Source organism: Pecten maximus, chromosome 16 (genome assembly GCF_902652985.1).
Source record: "Pecten maximus chromosome 16, xPecMax1.1, whole genome shotgun sequence".
Taxonomy (NCBI): Eukaryota; Metazoa; Mollusca; class Bivalvia; order Pectinida; family Pectinidae; genus Pecten; species Pecten maximus.
Genome location: NC_047030.1, coordinates 6,658,649 through 6,682,827, shown reverse-complemented (window position 1 = coordinate 6,682,827; position 24,179 = coordinate 6,658,649). Strand labels below are relative to the sequence as shown.

Here is a 24,179-nt window from a genome sequence, read left to right as displayed (position 1 = left end):
GGCATTAATGAGGAGTAGAGTTTTAAAGCAAAATTCTAGTTCCCAGTTTGGGTCACTACCCCTCTGTCTGCAGTGGTCAAACAAATCTTATTTATTTACAAAATTTTTGCCCTCCCCTTGTGATGTTAAGACCTTTGCTGAAATCTGCTCAAGCATTCAGGAGTAGTGTTTTAAACCAAAATTTTAGCTAATTTCCTCTTTTGTCCTTAGGAGTTGAATGAATCTCATTTATGTAGTTAATTGCCCTCCCCTAGTGATGTTTCGGACCAATTTGGCGAAATCTGCTATGGCTTTAAAGAAGAGTCGATTTTGAAAAGTTTATGAGAGGCGCATGACAAATAATGACAGCAATATGTCATATATGTAATTGCTAACTTAGGTCTAAGGTGGTGAACTGCCAGTACGTAACTGAAAGGAAAATTGCTTTGACTTTAGCCCAAACTCAACCCATCAGATTCTGTGTTTATAGGCGGTGAAGAGTCAGAAGAAACTCAGAGTTAATATAAACAAACACTTACTTTTTCTGTAAAAATACTGTCATTCTTTTCTGTTTTCTTGTAAATAAAATGATTTTTCTATGCAGTAATATAAATAAGGCCCCTCCAAAGCCACACACGACTCTGAAATCAAAACAAGAAAATTACCATTTCAGGGTTTTTCTTACATTACTTAAAGCCAGTAATAAATAAGAATTCTTACTGCTAAATAATATTTCATGAACTGTGAAATTCTTCCACAGCCCAAGTGGACTATCAATGTGATGTGCTATGGAGCTGATATTAAGATATTTGCCATAAAGGTCTACAGAGGTATCAAATACATCTTAAATTTTATATAGATTTCTCGACTGACTGCTTCAATACAAGCTGTCCCATCGATCCTTTTAAATAAAGGATAGATTTTCATTATTTTTCCAAAACTTCAAAATTATACAGATACTATTATGTAATCAGTTATGGCTTGACTATATTTTTAACTTCCTTGGTATCCCAATAGGATTTTGGTAGGTTATGAAGTATATGCACCGGTGGAATTACATTACTACAGAATTATATCCCTACTCTGACAGTTACTTACCCTATAAATGAATAAGCTAATAATTCTAAGGCATCAAATGGGAAATCTGTTCTCAACGACGTCCTAAATAATGCTGTGATGGTCTCTGAAAACAGAATATGGTCAGTGAAATTGAATCAGTATTACACAAAATAAGGTCAGTGGAAAAATCAGAAATCTTTATTACACAGAATATGATCAGTGGAAAAATCAGAAATCGGTATTACACAAAATAAGGTCAGTGGAAAAATCAGAAATCTTTATTTAACAGAAAATATTAAGAGAAAAAAAATCTGAAATCCCTATTAAACAGGATAAATAGGATCTCACCTCTAATGATTGATTACAATGGAATACCTGTGCTTGACGGATTTTAGGTACAAGTAAAGGTGTTGGTGAACTATTTTTTATAAAACCAGTTATTAATGTCTGTAATGTGTCGAAACTAACTATACCTCTCAAGGTAATTATGTGAGGGAAACAGAATACAAATGTATTACATTTGTGTAAATACGATTTTGTTTGTTTTCTAGATTTATTATTTCTTGAACAGACAGGGTCATTTTGAGGCAGAGTTACCTTGTAGTAGTTAGTGACTACCTGACTGAACAACATATGGAAATTTTTAATGAATTTTCAAATCTGAAGTAGTACACATTACATCCGTTTGGTATGATGACATGTACATAAATAGCTATTGGAAAGCAAGCCAAGAATACACAAATAATATATCTCAGAGCTATCTTTAACATCCTCAGAAAATAAAGTAAGTTTATAGTGTGATCATAATGAAATGATATATGGATTGACTGCAATTTTATGGTTGACACTATAAAATCCAGTTTCAGTTATTTGACAATAAATGGTTAGTTTTATTACAAATATGTTTAAAAAATTTATCACTTATTCAACTGAAGTGGATAATTGTAATTCCCACATTTTGTATATGTGTATTTCAAATATCCCTAGGTCTAAAATATTATGCCAATATTATATGATGTGGGTGTTTACAAAAAAAAAACAATTTTAATGGTGATGATCTCAAATATGAGCTTATTTCATGAAGATTACACAAGAATATTGAGATGAACAATAATCCCATATGATTTCACTCACCATTGAAAAATGTATCTGGAATCATATTTGATAAAAAGTAGGTCCTTGTTTGACATTTGAAAATCTTACATTGGTTTAAAATCAAATGTTATTTTTAAGTATTGGCTGTTGTTTCACTGTATATGAACAAGTGACATTATACATTTAATTTAAAACTTGTTTATAACAAATTCACAGGACCAAAGGAAATAGTTTGTTTAATCCAGAATTTCGTAAGGGTTTTAAATACATAAAGATCTTGATAATGTAAGTGTACTTTTTTTTAGCATATATTCAAATTTTAGTGCATTAACAATTAAAATATTAGCACAATTATGAATAAGCAGACCAATATCAATTTTTACAGAAATACTTCAGTATGTAGAAAGTGAAATAAGCGCAATCATAATTCAGCAGAATGCTTCAAGCATGGAAATTGCTTAAATATGATGACCACTAAAACATGAACATATAAGTAAGCAGAAATTTGTATTTAGCATGTTAATTTTAGAAAGTTCTAGTGTATATGGTTATACTCTCTGTATCCGGTGTGACCTGACATACAACAATAACATACCTTCATTTTTAAACCACAAAGCTAACAGTCTAAATACGAGGGCACCACACACTGCAGCGAAGAATCCTCTCCAGTAGTTTCTCACCGCAAAATAGGTCGCTGTTACTTCTATACTAAACAGAACACCTGTAAAGAAAATTATACCTGATATGTAACAAACAAGAGGCCCAATGGGCCTGTATCGCTCACCTGGCTCTACAGCAACTTTGAAGTTGATTGAGGTCATTTCTAAAGATACTATGTTGATTACCTCTTTATTCAAATATCATTGTAAGCTAGTTTTATTCATATTAAAAATTTTCTAGTCCTTCATTCCAGCATTCTATTGGCCTAATATCAGGTCTTGGAGGCTCTTGGCTATCGCAGAATTATTGTTTACAGATTTAAGCCGATTTCAACCCTGTTACCTTGAATGTAGGTCAAGGTCATTTATTTGAACAAAATTGGTAGCCCTTCACCCCAGCATGCTACAGGCCCAATATCAAGTCCTTGGGCCTCTTGGTTATTGAGAAGAAGTCGTTTGAAGATTATAGCCTATTTGACCCATGTGACCTTGAATGAAGGTCAAGGTCATTTATTTGAACAAACTTTGTAGCCCTTCACCCCAGCATGCTACAGGCCCAATATCAAGTCCCTGGGCCTCTTGGTTATTTAGAAGAAGTTGTTTGAAGATTATAGCCTATTCGATCCATGTGACCTTGAATGAAGGTCAATGTCATTTATTTGAACAAACTTTGTAGCCCTTCACCCCAGCATGCTACAGGCCCAATATCAAGTCCCTGGGCCTCTTGGTTATTGAGAAGAAGTCGTTTGAAGATTATAGCCTATTTGACCCATGTGACCTTGAATGAAGGTCAAGGTCATTTATTTGAACAAACTTTGTAGCCCTTCACCCCAGCATGCTACAGGCCCAATATCAAGTCCCTGGGCCTCTTGGTTATTGAGAAGAAGTTGTTTGAAGATTAAAGCCTATTTGACCCATGTGACCTTGAATGAAGGCCAAGGTCATTTATTTGAACAAACTTTGTAGCCCTTCACCCCAGCATGCGACAGGCCCAATATCAAGTCACTGGGCCTCTTGGTTATTGAGAAGAAGTCGTTTGAAGATTATAGCCTATCTGACCCATGTGACCTTGAATGAAGGTCAAGGTCATTTATTTTAACAAACTTTGTAGCCCTTCACCCCAGCATGCTACAGGCCCAATATCAAGTCCCTGGGCCTCTTGGTTATTTAGAAGAAGTCGTTTGAAGATTATAGCCTATTTGACCCATGTGACCTTGAATGAAGGTCAATGTCATTTATTTGAACAAACTTTGTAGCCCTTCACCCCAGCATGCTACAGGCCCAATGTCAAGTCCCTGGGCCTCTTGGTTATTGAGAAGAAGTCGTTTGAAGATTATAGCCTATTTGACCCATGTGACCTTGAATGAAGGCCAAGGTCATTTATTTGAACAAACTTTGTAGCCCTTCACCCCAGCATGCTACATGCCCAATATCAAGTCCCTGGGCCTTTTGGTTATTGAGAAGAAGTTGTTTGAATGAAAAAGTTGACGCCGGACGGCCGGACGGACGGCCGGACGGACGGCCGGACGGACGGACGGACAGACGGACGGACGGACGACGGACGCCGCACCACGGCATAAGCTCACTTGCCCTTCGGGCAGGTGAGCTAAAAACAATAAAATCTTACACAGAAAACAGAAAATAGATACAATCTCTGCAACATCCATCCAAACATCAGTATCATATATGAACAAAGGGCAATAACTCTGTATGATTGCCAATAACAGTACACACTATTCCTTCATCACAAGAGGTACCAAAATACCAACTCATTTTAGTGCAATAAGTATAAGAGATACTATAAAACATTATTTTCTTCATCAATATCTATTTTTTGGTATTTGTCAATATTCTCTGGTTTTCAAGCTGACAGGGCATCATTATAATCCCCTTCCCCACCCCAACCCCCACACCCAGTACAATAAAGGGGCACTGAAACAGTTTTGTACTATGTTATGAAGCCTAGGATAAGATATGTCCCCAAAGATGAAAATTTAGATTCCATACCACCAATTGGTGCTGCAAATGTTCCAGCCACCCCAACAGCACACGCAGCAGCGAGCATCTCTGTACGCCGAGACTCATTCTGAAATTAACAATCGGAAAATCAGTAGGTCCATATAATACGGTGCATACATCAACTAGTCATGCTTGATCAATACCACTGACACGTTGATAGTTTCCTAATTGATTTTTGCTTGTCTTTTTAAGTAGGTTTATCACCTTATCAACAAACAGTGTCATTTTGAAGCAAGGGTCTCATTGTAGTAGCTGGTGACTACCTCACTGGAAACATACAGGAGGTCTGTAATGTTACATGCTATCAAGAGCAATTGGGGTAAAGTCTCTTGCAATAAGGTCACAAACATAGAAGCACAGACCGGTCTATGATCTCAACTTCCTGAGAAACAACAACGACCTTGTGTAGGGATAAAACCTGCTGCCTCAGACCTCCACCTTCTGTTATCTAGACCAATACTCTACTGACTATCACAGCTTTTGATTACCGTACACATCAAATAAACATATTGGAATCTAGGTGTAGAGCAATATAAATGATGTACACAGTTGTTATACTTGCAACATTAATTTGTCATTATACTCTAAAAACCTATTAGCTGTTAATTCAAAATCCATTAAGACCATACTTTACTGGAAGGAGAAAACTGCCTTTGTAAAGCAACGAATAGACAAAAATAAATCACGGTCAATTCAACTACCTAACCAATTATTTTATGAAAATTTGAAAACAAAATACGTACCTCGTATATCCCTCGGAAGGATGTCAGCTTTCCGAGTAGTGTGGCTACTATACTAGCTATGTGTACAAATGGTCCCTGGAATAGAGAAACCAAACTGATTATAAATCTAGTCTCCAGTTATAAACACAAAGATGATCATTATTTCTTTGTTTGGGATTTTATTCCTTTAATTGTTAATAGAATATCATATTGATTCACACCTCTATGATCAAGTTTTAAACAAAACTTACCAGCTAAACATTTTTGTAGTATATTATTTACCAGCTTAGTGTACATAAGATAAAAGAGTAGCCAGAAAGGAACTCTTGATTTTATTAACATAATCTAACACGGGTCTGTTCCCTGGACAGGGATATCTCACCCCGAGTGTACATGTAAGAGTTTGGCCAGTCAGCACGAGGCTTGCCGAGTACTGGCAAGCCAAACACTTACACAAGGGCTGAGATTTCATTGCCCACGGAACAGACCCATGTTTGATTATTTTTCTCACATACTTTAAGCAAGTTTTTATGAAAGTTTTTCATCGCACCATCTACAATGCACCTTGGAATGTGCATCAAAATTAATGACATCATCATTTACGACATGGTTATTAATCGTAAAATGATGACGTTAAGTTACTCTGAGCAGTGTCAGCTGTTTTAACCCTTGTCTTCTGTGAGATCAACTTTTCCTTGCCACTGCCAGATAACCCTGTGAAGTATGTGAGAATACAATCTCGTACACCTCAGTGTAAATATGTTTCACTAGTCATTTATCTGATCAAGGTGAAAGAGTTTATTCACCCAAGAACCTGTTAAATAAAATAATTGTTGTGATATATGACACATAGATAGTACTAAATCAATGATGAGCCAAAACTAGTGAATTTTTAAGTCTTGAACTACAAATGGAATTTACGAATGTGAGAATTTAAGAATCAACCTTGACTTTATAGTGTCATATTACTTCATTGACCATAATTCTCTACGAGAAGATACACAAATCAAACTGTTACCTCTTTCCCTATAGGAAGTGTGCTCCCCAAGGATGAACAAAGTCCAACGATCTTGGACAACAATGTTTTAAATGTTAAGAACTCCTTCAGTACCACACCTCTAAGGATCGTCTTCATCTCCGGAATACCAGATCCTGTAAAGAGGAACGGTTAATCTTAAAACTCACAGTCAAATGAAAAATACTTCAAAACTGAATGTTACTTGTCAGATTTACTCCTCAGATGTAGAATCACTATTGAATTGTCCTTACAATATCTCTGTTGAATTTAGGTTTTCTATGATTTAAGACAGTATAACAACATAATCTCGTGAAAAGGATGAACTTTATTATGAAATCTATTAATAGAGAATAAAATCTGAAAGAATAATATGAACTATAAGGGAATTACCTACGGCCTGTGTGACTCTCTAGGACTTACCTACGGCCTGTGTGACTCTCTAGGACTTACATTCGGCCTGTGTGACTCTCTAGGTCTTACCTACGGCTTGTGTAACTCTCTAGGACTTACCTACGGCCTGTGTGACTCTCTAGGACTTACATTCGGCCTGTGTGACTCTCTAGGTCTTACCTATGGCCTGTTTAACTCTCTAGGACTTACCTATGGCCTGTTTAACTCTCTAGGACTTACCTATGGCCTGTGTAACTCTCTAGGGCTTACCTACGCCCTGTGTAATTGTCTAGGACTTACGTATGGCCTGTGGAACTCTCTAGGTCTTACCTATAGCCTGTTTAACTCTTTAGGACTTACCTACGGCCTGTGTAATTCTCTAGGACTTACCTACGGCCTGTGTAATTGTCTAGGACTTACGTATGTCCTGTGTAACTGTCTAGGGCTTACCTAAGGCCTGTGTAACTCTCTAGGACTTACCTACGGCCTGTGGAGCTACCAAATGTGTGAATCCTGTCGCAAACAGGATGAATATGACAGAGTAAAATGTCCAGGCTAGGTACTGTAGTCCCACTGAAAAGGCTACCTCCTCGTACAACCATAATTTGGCTGGAAAAACAATGTTTAAGTGAGATTGTTATTACTTTATGAATTTACATACTTGATGGTCATAATCACAATCAAAGTAAAAGTTAAAACATTTTACTGATTTGTTGGACTGTCATTGTCAAATACACCAGTAAAATAAAATAAACAAATCTGTAACTATACAGGAAATCACTGTGTTATTATTTTGCTGGGTTCATCGCTTCATGAACACTAAGTGGCATTTTGAGGTTGGGAACTCCTTGTAGTAGCTGATGGCTACCTCACTACACAACTGAAATATCATCACCTAAATTCAGCAGCAGTCCATCCTATAATATCATGATGATGAGTTAACCAGTCTGTATCACAAACCATTGAATGCACATGGTGGTAAATACCAGTTTTTTATCCATATTTAAAGATAGTAACATATATTTCTGAAAATGTCATAAATCTGTTGAGCATTACCTTCCTGGCATTTCTCTATAATGAAATCCATTGTAAAGCTGAGCAAGGCCATGAGGACTCCCAGTAGTGCCAGGAATATCCAGTCTTCTCCGACCGCTCGGAACACGATGTCCCGCACATTGGTACATTTTTCTGAAATGCAAACAGCCAATTCATTACAAAATTGAATTTTATTTTAACAAGTAGATCAACAGAACCTTTTGAAAATTATCTTTCCACTCGTAAAAAAAATTAACTTCTCTTAAACTTTTGAAGAGCTGTGAATTCTATCATAACAACGGTATTTTTTTTATTTTTTCAACACAGCGTAAAACCATAAACTGCAGATCCAAACCCAACACCAATATACATGTATATACATTCATCAACAAACACTTCAATCTCGAGATACAAACATACAATGTAGGGTATATATGTACATCTTAAAACTTGGAAATGATCCATCTAAGTATTCCTCTTTAAATACAAGAAAATAAATCTCTAAAACCCTGTCAGTCAAACACTGTATAATGATATTTTTTTCTAAACGATTCCTAAACCCATATTGGGAATCTATACATACTTTTTTGTAAAATCAAAATGAATTAAAAATATTAAATTTCCTTTTTTATGCTATTGTTTTTCAAAATAACTACCTGAAAAGAATTTACCTTCTTTTGATGAACAAAATGGCATACAGCAAGCTAGTTTGGGTGACTGATACCAGTGGTTGTAATAAGATTGTGAATTTAGTAGCTAGTGACAGCTGCTTTACTAATAGATCACTATATCCAACATAGTCCAAGCAGCCACAGCCTTACAGCACCTACTTCTTAATACCCAGCCTCCGCAACAGCAGCAGGCTTTTATCAAATCCTATTGTTTCTACAAAATCCAATTTACCACAAGTAAACAGTGGTATTTGAAGCAATTATATAGAATACACACTGCTGGCTGATGACTACCGACTTGTATCTTCTGTCGTTGTGTCAGAGTCTTCTAATGATCAATATGTATGGATAATATACAAATATTCCACCCAAATCAGTCGGTTTACACTGTTGTGATAATATCAATAGATTTCTAATTAAGCAATATTGACATAATGTCAGGATATTTTTTGATACTAGAACCTAGGGCTAACACGTTTTTGTTAATACAATAAAATTTTCATTCATGTCTTTTCATTTTGGTAATTATTTGTTACCTTCTTGTCAACAGAAACTACCCTAAAGTTAAAAATCTGATTTAATTTATTCACATAATTTTAAGGCCAAGAATACATTGCTGAAAAAAATTCTACATATGCTTTCATAATTAGCACATCAAACAATATGTACAAAATCATGTCATTTTTCTGCTAATATTTTAAAATACATGAATTGAAAGGGGAGGTTACTCTACTAAAAATGATAGTTGTTAAGGTTTGTTTGCTGGATTAATCACCCTGTGAACAGCCAGGGTCAATTTGGGGCATGACCTCCTTGTAGTAGTTGGTGACTACCTCACTGAACAACATACAGGATGCCCATCGCGTGCCACCCAGAGCAATTAGAGTAAAGTGTCTTGCCCATGGACACAACCACAGCAACACAAACTGGCCGGTTTCTCAGCTTCCTGAGAAACACTTAAAACTGATACTGGCATCGAACCATGTTGTTACGGCATTTGCTACCCTATAAGCAAGTTGTAGAATTCTTAACATCTTCAAGTTCGAATAAGTCCACCTCAATTCCTTAATGATCTCAAATTGTAAAAACATTCTTATAATCATATAATTTTTACTACAAACATTGATGAATCATAATCCAAACTTGTAATGTCATGTTTCACAGTTTCACTTTAATGAACAATTTCCAGCTAACTAACTGATGTCATGTTCAAGATTATTACTCAGTGTTTAAAAAGTTGTAAGTGCACTGAGCCACAAACTGTACATTAACATTGGCGGTCCATAAGCACAGAAAAAAATTGCTATGGACATAAACAAAAGTCAAAATACAAGGATATTACATTTGTGAAGAAATAATTTCCAAGTGATTTTTTTTTCTTACATAAACCTGGTCTTGCACAAGTAAAAAAAAGGATACAAATTTATAATTCCTTAATGGGTTTTCCCAGTAACTACTGTTCAATTAAAATTTACATTTTTACAACTATCTACTGGTGGAGAAATCAAGCAGGGCTGACAAGATTGACGATGTATCAGAGTTCAAGGATGTGTGATGTGTATCTTTATTTCTGAATCTCCCTAAAAAAATTCTAGAAAAAATATACACATGAGAAGCCTCAGGCAAGGGAGATAATTATGTATTTATGAGTTGGTGGGGTGTAATATTATGAATTCATAAGCTAGAACAAGCCTAAATCTTGTATTAAAAAAAAATACATAAACACACAAATCATATACATGTCACACGGTGCAGGGAGTCACACAGCTATAGTAAATTATCCTGTGGTTATGTATATATAGCAGGAAAATACATCAAACAACTCCCAAAAGTCAGCAGCAATTATTTTCATTTGGATTCATTAACTGTACACACATCATTTACTGTACACACATAAGATAAAAGCCATTATTTTTAATATGGCAGAATGAAAACAGCAATCTGTTAATATGTTAATAACACAACAATGATGACACACCTACCAAAGGTACATAAAATATGGTAACCCAGTATTCTCTATGATAAGTGTATCAAATATTCTATCAAAATGGCACTATTTATTAAATAACTACTGGTATACAAGATCAACACAACAGATATTAGCAAGGTTAAATGCAAAAACAATACATACATTAGCTAATTACAATTAAATTTGCACACACAAAAAAAGGAGGGGGAGTTAAGTACCAAGTATAGAAACATTAGTGTTAAAATCAATCAAGTTCTACAAAACAGAAAAAACAATTATATGGAAATAGAAATTAATATAAACAATGGTCTCAACAGACTGTCATGTACATCTAACGATCCTCTGGTGTAAAGGTGGGTACCGGAGTTATCAAATATGGTCTGGAATTCAAAAGAAGTAACATGTACACTTTCCTATAAGATAAAGATGCTTCGTCAGCCGTAAGGCTGTGATATTTGACAAAAAACCTGTTAATTAACTACACTGTCTGTCACAAAAACGCATACATGTATAATTAGACCAAGTATACACAACAGCGTCTGTTTGTTTTTAGTTGAAACAAATTACTCATTGTCAGAAATATACCTTAAATAAATTCATAGAATTTTACAAATAAAAAGTATTAAAACTTCCATTACCACATATACATTGGAACTGTATAACAGATCTAAACTAGAACTGTTAGCCAATGGTCCCTACTCATTAGTAACCATGGCAACCAAATAACATCTTTCCAGTAACTAGTTGCAGGGGGTATAAACATTCAAAATTACACAATGATTTGTAAGGCCAAAACCTAACATCTGTTTGGTGTTGCATGACAATTACAAGGGTTCAGATATGTATGTATATTTACCAGGTATACACCACACTTGTATAGAAATGATATATATCATCTTTTTATTATTTTAAACTAGCTCTTTAAGAAAGCAGAGGTCATTAGCTAAAGTATTAATTAGCTGGTAGCATAAAACTTATTAGTCAGCTTGGCAAAGGCCCAATATCCCAACAAATATTTGTTTTAATTGACAATTTCATTTTACGTAAGATACAAATGTACATGCCTTCCTGGCCAGCAACATTTAAATGTCTTCGCACATCAACACAAAAATTGTTTAATCTATACTACCAATGGACATTGTAACTTACAGCTACCAATTTAAGCATGGAATGCTGTTGTGATTTTTTTTATCTATTAAACCAGTGTGTCTGTGCTTTTTCTTAATCAATCTGTTTGTTTTGTTTTTTGTAGGAGTTTTCTGAATTTTAATCTCAGATTTAATTTCACAAATGAGAATTTAATTAAAAACATTTTAAAACTGTCATGCCTGAGTTATTAGGAAAACAATTCACAACAAAATATTACTTTGTTAATAAGTGAACATTCTAATTTTCAATAATTTCAGTGAACACAAAAGTAAATTATAATATTCTAGTTGTTATCTAGCAATACACTGAGCTCTAGAAAAGGCATTCTTCAAGAGAACTGCTAAATATTCTACCATTCAAGAGGAATAGCACATCACAGAAATACACTGTAAGGATGAAGTAAGTTATGGTGAACTACATCATCGGTAACCCATGGTCCTAACCCCTCACAGACAGTCTGTAAGTGTCATAACCACACATTACCGACATTGGGTGTACTAAACAAGGTGGATTAATTTCAGATAGACAGTTCCCTGTCAAAAAGGTCAGCAGAAATCAAAAATATGCAGTGCAAAGACAAACGCACTAATCCTACAATACTTACGTAAAATCCAATGGCTTACTACATGCAAAATCAAATTGTTCATTCTTCTGTTATATGTACATACGACAATTGTATCAGACCTACATGTACAGTAAATCAGCAATGTTGCAGTATAAGAGGATTAGCAGAAGGAAATACAGTGACATCAATATTATTATCTCGGAACATTTTACAAAAATCATCCAATCATGTAAAAATCATCCAATCAAACAGCAGCTAACATCATCCAACTAATCAATTTCCTAAACCATCCAATCAAAAAACAGCTTACATTTAAGCAATGCTGTACCATCTACCATACAAAGAAAACTCTAATGCTGACCATTATCCATGAATATTACGTTACCATGACAACAAGGTGGAATAGTTGTTTATTATTCAGGTCAACGTTTACCTCAAATATATATGTAACGTAAATATCAGCAGTGCAAACCCATCCACATGAACACTAACCATATAGTTGAAGACAAATTTCTACCGATATGTGAAATTCTGTAGCAATTATAAAAGATTGAGTCAGACAAGGAAAAGTGTTACATATTATTGAAGCATTACTTAATTTTCCTTTTGATATTACTTCAAAATATTATCCCAACAGACTGAATCCTAACCTGCAGCGTATGATTTCTTTATGTGATATATGTAGCACAATGGTACTTTCAAATCCAAGGGTTCTTGGGTTTTACCTTCGCTCAACATTTAAACCAATCAATGAATTAAGTATCTTATTCCATTATTTGAATTCTAAAACCAGGAAGTGGTGTGACTTCGTGCAGATACATATATGATGGGGCAAAATAAGTTACTGGTGAATCAGAAATGATACTTACTCTTGATATTTTTGTGAAATAATATGTAGTTAAGTGATTTTTGTGAAATAAAAATTTTAACAATTTTCTAGCATAAATGCAATTAATTTCTGATGAATTATAATAATTTTATTTCTCTATGGAGCTTACATGTACAGCAAAATACATGTATAGTGATAATCATGCTTCTGTACATCATTGAATCTGGTCAATTGAAATAAGAATTCAAACCAATTCACCACATCCTTCACCAATAACAATTACTAGTGCACTACATATCTGCTACAAAATGCACTTGTTAGTTTCCAGCAACCAGCTGAGTCAGTGTTCAGAAATGATTTGAACTAAGTGGTTTCTACAAAGTTATTATAATAACCCCACCCCATAGCAATGTTTTGGGGTTTTTTCTTTTGAGTTTTATTTTTCTTTTTTTTTTTCTTTTTCTGGAAACATCATACAAGTTGTCATGATTGCTCATACATAAATCAATTACTAATTAACAGTAAATTTGTGCAGCATCCATTAATAGTAAACACATAAATTTATTAAAAAAATAAATAAATAAATACACCAAGCATATCAATCTATAGATATGTATTTATAATCTAAACTTTTCTTTTCTTCACACTATTCACACTATTCAGTACATAAAAAATCTTGTTAAAGGGTGACATTTCTGGTGACAACATATGACAGTACAATTTTTTTTTATTCTATTTTGGAGGTACCTGGTATAAGTTTCCAGTAATTTAATCATATGGAGGTGAAGGTTATGTACTTGTTACTGTCCTGTGTGATCTGATATACTTCATCTTCTGTCTAATTAATACAGAACCACCTACTATACCTACCTACGTAGAAATAAAGCCCCTTTTTAGGTTTTTCTATGTTGCCTAAGTCTGTTTTCTCCTTTTTCAGTCGTTTCGCTTGGAACTTTGCAAAGGAGCCGAGATCTTTGGAGTATTTTCCGTAAAGCTGAAACAGATAGATTTAAAACATTAGTAACAAATCTGATGAATAAGATATTTTCTTTTTAATGAGCGACGACGACGACGATGAAGACGACAACGACGATGATGGTGCGGTAATAATGATGAGAATGAATGCATTTGATGACATTTTTTTTCCCGAATTGGAATTCTGCTGACCAAGTTGCAATGAATTGGGATAATGTTTTTGTTATTATCATGAATTCAGTTGCTAATTTGATTTTTAGTATGTTTATAAATCTCACTTTGACAATGCTTTATCAGTTTTCTGATAATCTGTTCACAAGAATGAATGAAACTGAAAATCAAGTTTGGCCTAACGAGCCATTGTAAACTTAAAACAATTACGAAATAAGTGTATCAAGTTATGATAATCCTTCCAGAGTGTTGACCTGGATTGAAGAGTACAGAATCTGTGATTTCATATCCTGTAATACTCTACTATTGAGGCAGAGAAAATGTTCCTTACCAAAGTTTGGTATGGAGTGTAATTTGCTAAAGCAACGATCCATCCCAAGATCTCTTTCCCTATACCAGCTAATCCCCCAAATCTGTCCCATTTTCTCTAGAAGTGATACTTATTAGAATGGGAGAAATAGTATATCATACTAGTCAGTATATTCTTGGAGGTGAATATCAATATGATGTATCAGAACTTGAGATCATTTAAATAGAGCCTTTTTAAGGATCAAACTCGGGACAATTCCCTGACAATGGTTGGACATTCTTCCATCAATGGTAGGAAGCAGGTAACACGCGGTACGGAAGGAGATTAGAATCCTCTCACAGGTCCTATATAAGGTAAATAAGGTCATGACCACTATAACAATCAAGGACATGACACCTATCCTACCTTAGGCCTCACTTTGAATACATTAAGTGTTAAAACATCTGGTGGACAAGAACACAGGTATAAATGGCTTACTGCTTATCCGAATCGAGTTACGCATGAGTTGTCTAAAACATTTTTCTGGTGCAGTTGCCACTGGCTTCGGGGCTCTTTACAACTGATGTATTAGAAATATCTGTCAGTCTGGCTCCTTGCCTACATATATATACATCATAATATGTATGGAATGAAATCTAAGTGAACAAGTGGCAGATGGAGGACTAAAATATGTAGACTAACCATTTTTCAACAACACTGGTAATTTAGGACATTTTCATGAGCAGAAAACGTACCAGTTCTAATAATAAGTGCTTCTGCAAAACTACCATTTTTTTTTTTTTTTTTTATATTCAAATCAAGAAGTAAACCTTTAAGTACATAGATTTAAAACTCATCCATACCGAAGAAATAGGAGTTTTGATAATATTTTAGTGTTACAAAGTAGATTATCTTATACTCCATGAATAGAGGGTTTTGTTATTAGATATGTCATAAGTTCAAATTTAACCGCAGTATATGTAGTCAACTATAGTCAAACAATCTCCTTTTGGTACAATATAAGGGATTCCCTAATAAGGGGGATTTCTGAACTCTTACAATGTCTTGAATTAAATTACAGGGAGTTTTTTTTTTCTCGTAATAAGACTGTACGAGTTACCTCCCATTTGTGATTATCCAGATTTATGTAAAACTGCTTTGAAAATAAATTGACAAAGAATAAAAACCAAGATGGAAGCATGCAATGTTGTTGTGTTTGTTTGAAATCTAACCTCTACTGAAGAGCGGTCACTCCCCCAATTGCCTGCTACAATTTATCACATTAACTCGAGAAGCAAACTTTTATTACAAGATTCTAATTATCACACATAACACAAGAAGCATGCTTTCAAGTGTTAGATTCTATTTATCATATAACACAAGAAGCATGCTTACAAGTGTTAGATTCTATTTATCATATAACACAAGAAGCATGCTTACAAGTGTTAGATTCTATTTATCACAACTCAAGAAGCAAGCTTACAATTTTATTCCTATCCTTCTTCTCTGTATAATGATGACTGATGAAGACACACTTCTCACTACTGATGATACAGCATCACATCATGTACAACAGTTACCTATAATGGCACAACAGTTTTCCACAGTGACAAGAGCTCGTTTGCATGTTAATTGTACATTTGCTGTATTGTTTTACTGAACAGCAACTGGTCTCTGTTCCCAGGTATATTATAATGTCTTTTTATGATGCAAGGTATCCGGGTACTTCACTTTAAATTCTTAACTTTTAATTCATAAACACAGCCTTCCAGAACAGAGAAATTTATATATCTACACCTATTTGAAGCTGCCTGAATAAGAAACAAAAACTGTTTTTTCTGTTTAAACTTATAACCTGGTGATTATAAGCACATGTGTATTGTAAAGTAACATCAAGTATTTCATTTTATAACTTCCTGTATGATTAAACCTATACTTAACCCTGGTTACTTTACGGAAATTGATTTTGAAATTGATGATGTGAGAGACATTTTAAATTATGATTCAATTTGTGGTTGCAATTTGAATTATTTCTCCAAATTTCTTACAATTATTTTTAATAATTTCTGTGCCCACAATTATAGGAGGCAGTTTTTTTTTAGATTTGATTTATTTGCTTACAAACTTTAGAGCTACTTCTCAGTGATAATTTCTTTGCCTACAATTTTTTGAAGCATTTTCGGTGATAATTTCTACAATTTTTTGAAGCATTTTCGGTGATAATTTCTACAATTTTTGGAGGCATATATCTGATTATTTCTGCGCCTAAGATTTTTGGGGGCATAGATTTTGATGATTTCTGCACCTCATATTTTCAGAGACATTATTTAGTGTTAAGTTCTGTGCCTATTTCAGACAGATTTGTAAAAATTTCCCAGGTATTATAATTACCTTACACTGAATACACCCTGAGGGACAGGTATATCTACAGGCATTACCTCGTTAACAGGTAAATTTATGTATCGCTGCAGACATAAATGACATTCTGTCCCTGTTTACAATTCAACTAACTTCACTGCAGGAAATTCATCTGACAGGTGTGCAGGAAAACAAATCTACAAATAATATGTAACATATTAAGCCTTTGTGAGACAGCCTATATATATACCTACAATATCTAACATCTGAACTTTCTTAATTTTGAAAAATCATATTAAATTTGACATACATATCTTATTTCATGTTATTCATTCACTTTTCATATTAAGTGTTAATTGAATATTTAACATACTACTGTACTTAAATATTTCATTTATTTAATAAATTGGGAAAGACTGTCCAGCAGCCTTTCAATCCAGTTAAGAGTGCCAGGACCTGGGTTTACATCATGTATGTATGATAAATACCTGTTTACATCATGTATGTATGATAAATACCTATTACTTGTAAAGTTTATACATATTTAGATTGCTCATTACACAGTACAGCTATAAAATCTGGAGGTATCAGGTACACCTTGTCACAAGCTGTTTGATGTGGTTTAATGGGAGATCAGTATTATACAGGTAGTACAATTCTTCAACAGGTACATTGTTTGTTAGCTGGGTTTATCATCCCGAGAACAACAAAGATGATTTCAACGAAGAATCCCCTTTTACCTGTAGTAGTTGATGGCTACCTCAATGCATGTCATCCTGTCTAATGGGTTAAAGTGCCTTGCCCTTGGACACAACCACAACAGTGCAAGATTCTATTCAATTAATTTCCAAATGCAACACAGCATATAGGATTTCAAAATACATATATATTATACAACAATTTATGAGTACAAAATGGCGGACAACACAGTCGAATTAATTCTAATACTGAAACATATATAATCAACAAACTCAAAAACCAAATCGATCTCTAGATGCAGAATAACACAATATCAATCATTTAGCTATGATACTTCTTTACTTCTTTCTGACAAGGCATGAATTCTGTATTTACTAAAATTTCTTAAGAGTTTTTTTTTTTTACATTTTAACTCTTTTTTTTTAGAAAAAAGTAAATAAACTTAAGTTTGGTATACAATTTAAGTATGGGGTAGAGATATAGCAGATTTCTGGATTCCTAAAACCAGGTTCAGGTGTGATCAAGGGAAAACAAAAATTTGTTTTATATCAACCTATACTTCATAGTTTTATTATACGGATACATACCGGAGAAATATTTCTCACTCAAAAATATTTGTACAACACAAAAAAAGTGCAACTGTAACAGTTCAGAATCTACCTTCAATCTGAACTAAAGCATAAAATTTTCTAATATATGTACTCGATCGCATTAATCAAACTGACAGCCATCAGTCTCGTCTATATTATTCCCCTTTGCCTCCAAGTAACTGTGGATGCCTTAAACATTTTTGCGTACTCCAGTATCTTTTGGATGACTTTATCTCATTAAGAAAACTATGACAATGCAAAAACAACAACAAAAAACAGAAACTGTTGCCTGCACATAGAAGTCATATTCAGCAACAAATTCTGTCATCCTCTTGTATCCCTTGCAACTGTCAGTGTGTCAGTGTCTGCTATCAAGCTCCGCAATACTCTTGCCTGACTGGCTCCACGAAACACCCGAGTGCAGGACTGCAGCTGTGTTTTAGAGTAGGGGTGTTTTAGGTCTTAGACAAACGCACTGGACTTAAACACACTCATAGCTAAGTGAAATCAAGGTACATAAGTGATTTAACCAGCTACTTTTACAGAGAATGAATAAAGTAGAGGTATATTAATGTTTTTTTTAAAGTTTTAATTTTTGTCCTGTTTTTACAACTTTTCAAATGTCTAAACTTTTTGGTGTAAACAGTGCTTTCTACTCAGTGCATAACACTGTATATGGTATAATGATGGAGATTTTTATTCAACAACTATACATTGTATACATTATCCTTGTAATATAGAGGCAGGGAATTAGATTTAGGCTTTCTCCTCTTTATCAACCCAAGACAATTGTTGCAGACTCTCAGACTTACAGTTTTGGTGTGAGAATTTCCATTGGGTACTTTTCCCACTTTAACCGGAGGTTTTTCACTAATACTTCCATTACTTGCTATCCGATTCAGTTCCAGTAAACTTCCAGTATAGATGTTCAGCATCTCTATAGCTTTCCACCGACTACCAGCAGGGTCACACAATAAAATGGACACTGAATCAGTCCAATATAAACATTCCTCGTTTATAACTTATATATATACCATAAATACCATGAACGTTTATCACTAATACCATGATTGTCTTACTGTTAGGTATAACCCTGGTCAATACTAGCTTCTATATATACTGCTTTGCTAAAGAGGAACTTTTCTTTAGCTCAATGAATGGGGGGGCTGCGGTGGCCGAGTGGTTAAGGTGTCCCGACACTTTATCACTAGCCCCCCACCTCTGGGTTGCAAGTTCCAAACCTACGTGGGGCAGTTGCTAGGTACTGACCGTAGGCCGGTGGTTTTTCTCCGGGTACTCCGGCTTTCCTCCACCTCCAAACCTGGCATGTCCTTAAATGACCCTGGCTGTTAATAGGACGTTAAACAAAATAAACCAAACCATCAACCAATGGACTATAAACCAGAGGTCCTGGGTTCAAAACCAAGTCGAGTAAATATAATTTATCATGCCCTCTGCTACATACAAGACATTAGCTGTCCACCTGTATATATCTATTGGACACTGTAACAAGGAAACAAAGTTTTCAGTAAAATTAATCCAGTCACCGATATTCAGGAATTTATTTATTCCAAACATACGAAATCTAACATCATCTCAACTAATAGAGCTCTTGAAACTTCAAAACACAAAATGATGATTTTGGTAAAATTTCTCACAAAAGAATTTAAAACATAAACTGTGTTGAGCTCCCATTGGTAGTGGAACATTTTTGTTTGCGATAAGCCACGATGAATAGAAGGAAAACGGCTAGAAACTACGGTACGAAATTCTATTGACTCACATTATTTTTCCAAAATTCTGATGAGACATATATATCATTTCTTTTGTAATCATGATATGTAAAGATATACATTGTATTGTGACTTGTCACTTCCCAGGCAATACACATGTACACCTCTTTATCTTTTGTAGCTATGATTTTGACCTTTGACGTTAGTTTGGTTTGTTTTTGTTTAACGTCCTATTAACAGCCAGGGTCATTTAAGGACGTGCCAGGTTTTGGAGGTGGAGGAAAGCCGGAGTACCCGGAGAAAAACCACCGGCCAACGATCAGTACCTGGCAACTGCCCCACGTAGGTTTCGAACTCGCAACCCAGAGGTGGAGGGCTAGTGATAAAGTGTCGGTACACCTTAACCACCCGGCCACCGCGGCCCCTTTTTGACGTTAGACTCCACAATCAGTAATTATAAGGATACACTCATTTCATGAGTAAGGTACTCACCTTTAGGAAAAACACTCTTAGACTACAAAGGATAACAGATTAACCTCTGTTTCAACCACCACATAGTTACAACTGTCTATAGCCAGTCAAGTTAGATGATCAGCCTACTACATAGTTACAACTGTCTATAGCCAGTCAAGTTGGATGATCAGTCTACTACATAGTTATAACTGTCTATAGCCAGTCAAGTTGGATGATCAGTCTACTACATAGTTATAACTGTCTATAGCCAGTCAAGTTGGATGATCAGTCTACTACATAGTTATAACTGTCTATAGCCAGTCAAGTTGGATGATCAGTCCACTACATAGTTACAACTGTCTATAACCAGTCAAGTTGGATGATCAGTCTACTACATAGTTACAACTGTCTATAGCCAGTCAAGTTGGATGATCAGTCTACTACATAGTTACAACTGTCTATAACCAGTCAAGTTGGATGATCAGTCTACTACATAGTTACAACTGTCTATAGCCAGTCAAGTTGGATGATCAGTCTACTACATAGTTACAACTGTCTATAGCCAGTCAAGTTGGATGATCAGTCTACTACATAGTTACAACTGTCTATAGCAAGTCAAGTTGGATGATCAGTCTACTACATAGTTACAACTGTCTATAGCCAGTCAAGTTGGATGATCAGTCTACTACATAGTTACAACTGTCTATAGCCAGTCAAGTTGGATGATCAGTCTACTACATAGTTACAACTGTCTATAGCAAGTCAAGTTGGATGATCAGTCTACTACATAGTTACAACTGTCTATAGCCAGTCAAGTTGGATGATCAGTCTACTACATAGTTACAACTGTCTATAGCCAGTCAAGTTGGATGATCAGTCTACAACATAGTTACAACTGTCTATAACCAGTCAAGTTGGATGATCAGTCTACTACATAGTTACAACTGTCTATATATATAGCCAGTCAAGTTGGATGATCAGTCTACTACATAGTTACAACTGTCTATAGCCAGTCAAGTTGGATGATCAGTCTACTACATAGTTACAACTGTCTATAACCAGTCAAGTTGGATGATCATGCAGTCTACTACATAGTTACAACTGTCTATAACCAGTCAAGTTGGATGATCAGTCTACTACATAGTTACAACTGTCTATAGCTAGTCAAGTTGGATGATCAGTCTACCACATAGTTACAACTGTCTATAACCAGTCTACTACATAGTTACAACTGTCTATGGCCAGTCTACTACATAGTTACAACTGTCTATAACCAGTCAAGTTGGATGATCAGTCTACTACATAGTTACAACTGTCTATGGCCAGTCAAGTTGGATGATCAGTCTACCACATAGTTACAACTGTCTATAACCAGTCTACTACATAGTTACAACTGTCTATAACCAGTCAAGTTGGATGATCAGTCTACTACATAGTTACAACTGTCTATGGCCAGTCAAGTTGGATGATCAGTCTACTACATAGTTACAACTGTCTATAACCAGTCTACTACATAGTTACAACTGTCTATAGCCAGTCTACTACATAGTTACAACTGTCTATAACCAGTCAAGTTGGATGATCAGTCTACTACATAGTTACAACTGTCTATGGCCAGTCAAGTTGGATGATCAGTCTACTACATAGTTACAACTGTCTATAGCCAGTCAAGTTGGATGATCAGTCTACAACATAGTTATAACTGTCTATAGCCAGTCAAGTTGGATGATCAGTCTACTACATAGTTACAACTGTCTATAACCAGTCAAGTTGGATGATCAGCCTACTTCATAGTTACAACTGTCTATAGCCAGCCTACAACCTAGTTACAACTGTCTATAACCAGTCAAGTTGGATGATCAGTCTACTACATAGTTACAACTGTCTATAGCCAGTCAAGTTGGATGATCAGTCTACTACATAGTTACAACTGTCTACAGACAGTCAAGTTGGATGATCAGTCTACTACATAGTTACAACTGTCTATAGCCAGTCAAGTTGGATGATCAGTCTACTACATAGTTACAACTGTCTATAACCAGTCAAGTTGGATGATCAGTCTACTACATAGTTACAACTGTCTATAGCCAGTCAAGTTGGATGATCAGTCTACTACATAGTTATAACTGTCTATAGCCAGTCAAGTTGGATGATCAGTCTACTACATAGTTACAACTGTCTATAGCCAGTCAAGTTGGATGATCAGTCTACTACATAGTTACAACTGTCTATAGCCAGTCAAGTTGGATGATCAGTCTACTACATAGTTACAACTGTCTATAGCCAGTCAAGTTGGATGATCAGTCTACTACATAGTTACAACTGTCTATAGCTAGTCAAGTTGGATGATCAGTCTACTACATAGTTACAACTGTCTATAGCTAGTCAAGTTGGATGATCAGTCTACCACATAGTTACAACTGTCTTTATAGCCAGTCTACTACATAGTTACAACTGTCTATAGCCAGTCAAGTTGGATGATCAGTCTACTACATAGTTACAACTGTCTATAGCCAGTCAAGTTGGATGATCAGTCTACTACATAGTTACAACTGTCTATAGCCAGTCAAGTTGGATGATCAGTCTACTACATAGTTACAACTGTCTATAGCCAGTCAAGTTGGATGATCAGTCTACCACATAGTTACAACTGTCTATAGCCAGTCAAGTTGGATGATCAGTCTACTACATAGTTACAACTGTCTATAGCCAGTCAAGTTGGATGATCAGTCTACTACATAGTTATAACTGTCTATAGCCAGTCAAGTTGGATGATCAGTCTACTACATAGTTACAACTGTCTATAACCAGTCAAGTTGGATGATCAGTCTACTACATAGTTATAACTGTCTATAGCCAGTCAAGTTGGATGATCAGTCTACTACATAGTTACAACTGTCTATAGCCAGTCAAGTTGGATGATCAAGTATTTCTCATACTACTAGTTGAGGGAGGATATGATTAAAGCATTGTCCTATATAGTCAAGGCTCCACATTGTCTATAACATACAAAATATCAACTTCCTTCTCTACCGAGAAACAACAAATATTCAGATGTTCGATGATTAGAACTCCTTACAAAACCAACAATATGATTGATAGAAAGTCATTGATTTATGCCGACACTGCAATTTCTATTTTGTATTATATTGATGAATGATGAGTGACGAGAGGTGACATTTTATGTTTGTTGTTTTAGGATCACAATCGACAGGTGGGATATGTCTCCAATATCCATTTTAGTTTGATTTACACTTTGTAAATGTTGATGCACTATAAAATCATTCAATTTGACATTTACAGTCTAGACATTTCAGTTTTGTTTAATTATGAATGAGTATCACCACAGATGACAGAATATCATTACTGTAGCCACACATGTACATCACACAACATGCCTGGTAATGTGCAATGCCGTGAAATTGTTTTGTATAAATTTCACTGCGCAGGAAACATTTAAATTTGCTCACTAGGTGGACCAAGTAGATCCGTATACATACATCACATTTAAACTTCAGTGTTTGAATCTGATGATATTGACTTTTGTATTATTTCATTGTTTGTCAAAAATATTTTGTTCAATCTGCCCAAAGACTTACAAAAGTACAACTGAAAGTTTAAAAAATATTTTCCATAGTGAATATCTCAAAAAGAAAAAAAAGGTAAGGTTTTTGACCCCTGTGACCTTAAAGGTAGGTCAAGGTCATTCATCAGAAAAAAACCTGTGTAGCCATTCACTCAAGCATGTTACT

General features: G+C 35.0%; 1 protein-coding gene across 5 annotated transcripts in view; it reads right to left on the bottom strand.

The window, feature by feature from the left end:
- LOC117345426 (chloride channel protein 2-like) overlaps positions 1-24,179 on the bottom strand; it is a 57,128-nt gene that overhangs the window by 25,127 nt on the left and 7,822 nt on the right. For 3 of the 5 annotated variants that reach the window (XM_033908505.1, XM_033908506.1, XM_033908508.1), the window contains exons 3-12: positions 14,030-14,153; positions 12,370-12,387; positions 7,998-8,129; positions 7,422-7,550; positions 6,552-6,685; positions 5,555-5,629; positions 4,800-4,878; positions 2,729-2,854; positions 1,078-1,162; positions 519-620 (exon numbers count right to left, since the gene is read on the bottom strand). In XM_033908505.1, the coding sequence (XP_033764396.1) occupies positions 519-620; positions 1,078-1,162; positions 2,729-2,854; positions 4,800-4,878; positions 5,555-5,629; positions 6,552-6,685; positions 7,422-7,550; positions 7,998-8,129; positions 12,370-12,387; positions 14,030-14,153 (1,004 nt within the window). The remainder of the gene's footprint in view (positions 1-518; positions 621-1,077; positions 1,163-2,728; positions 2,855-4,799; positions 4,879-5,554; positions 5,630-6,551; positions 6,686-7,421; positions 7,551-7,997; positions 8,130-12,369; positions 12,388-14,029; positions 14,154-24,179) is intronic. The other 2 variants (XM_033908507.1, XM_033908509.1) reach the window with 1 other exon arrangement.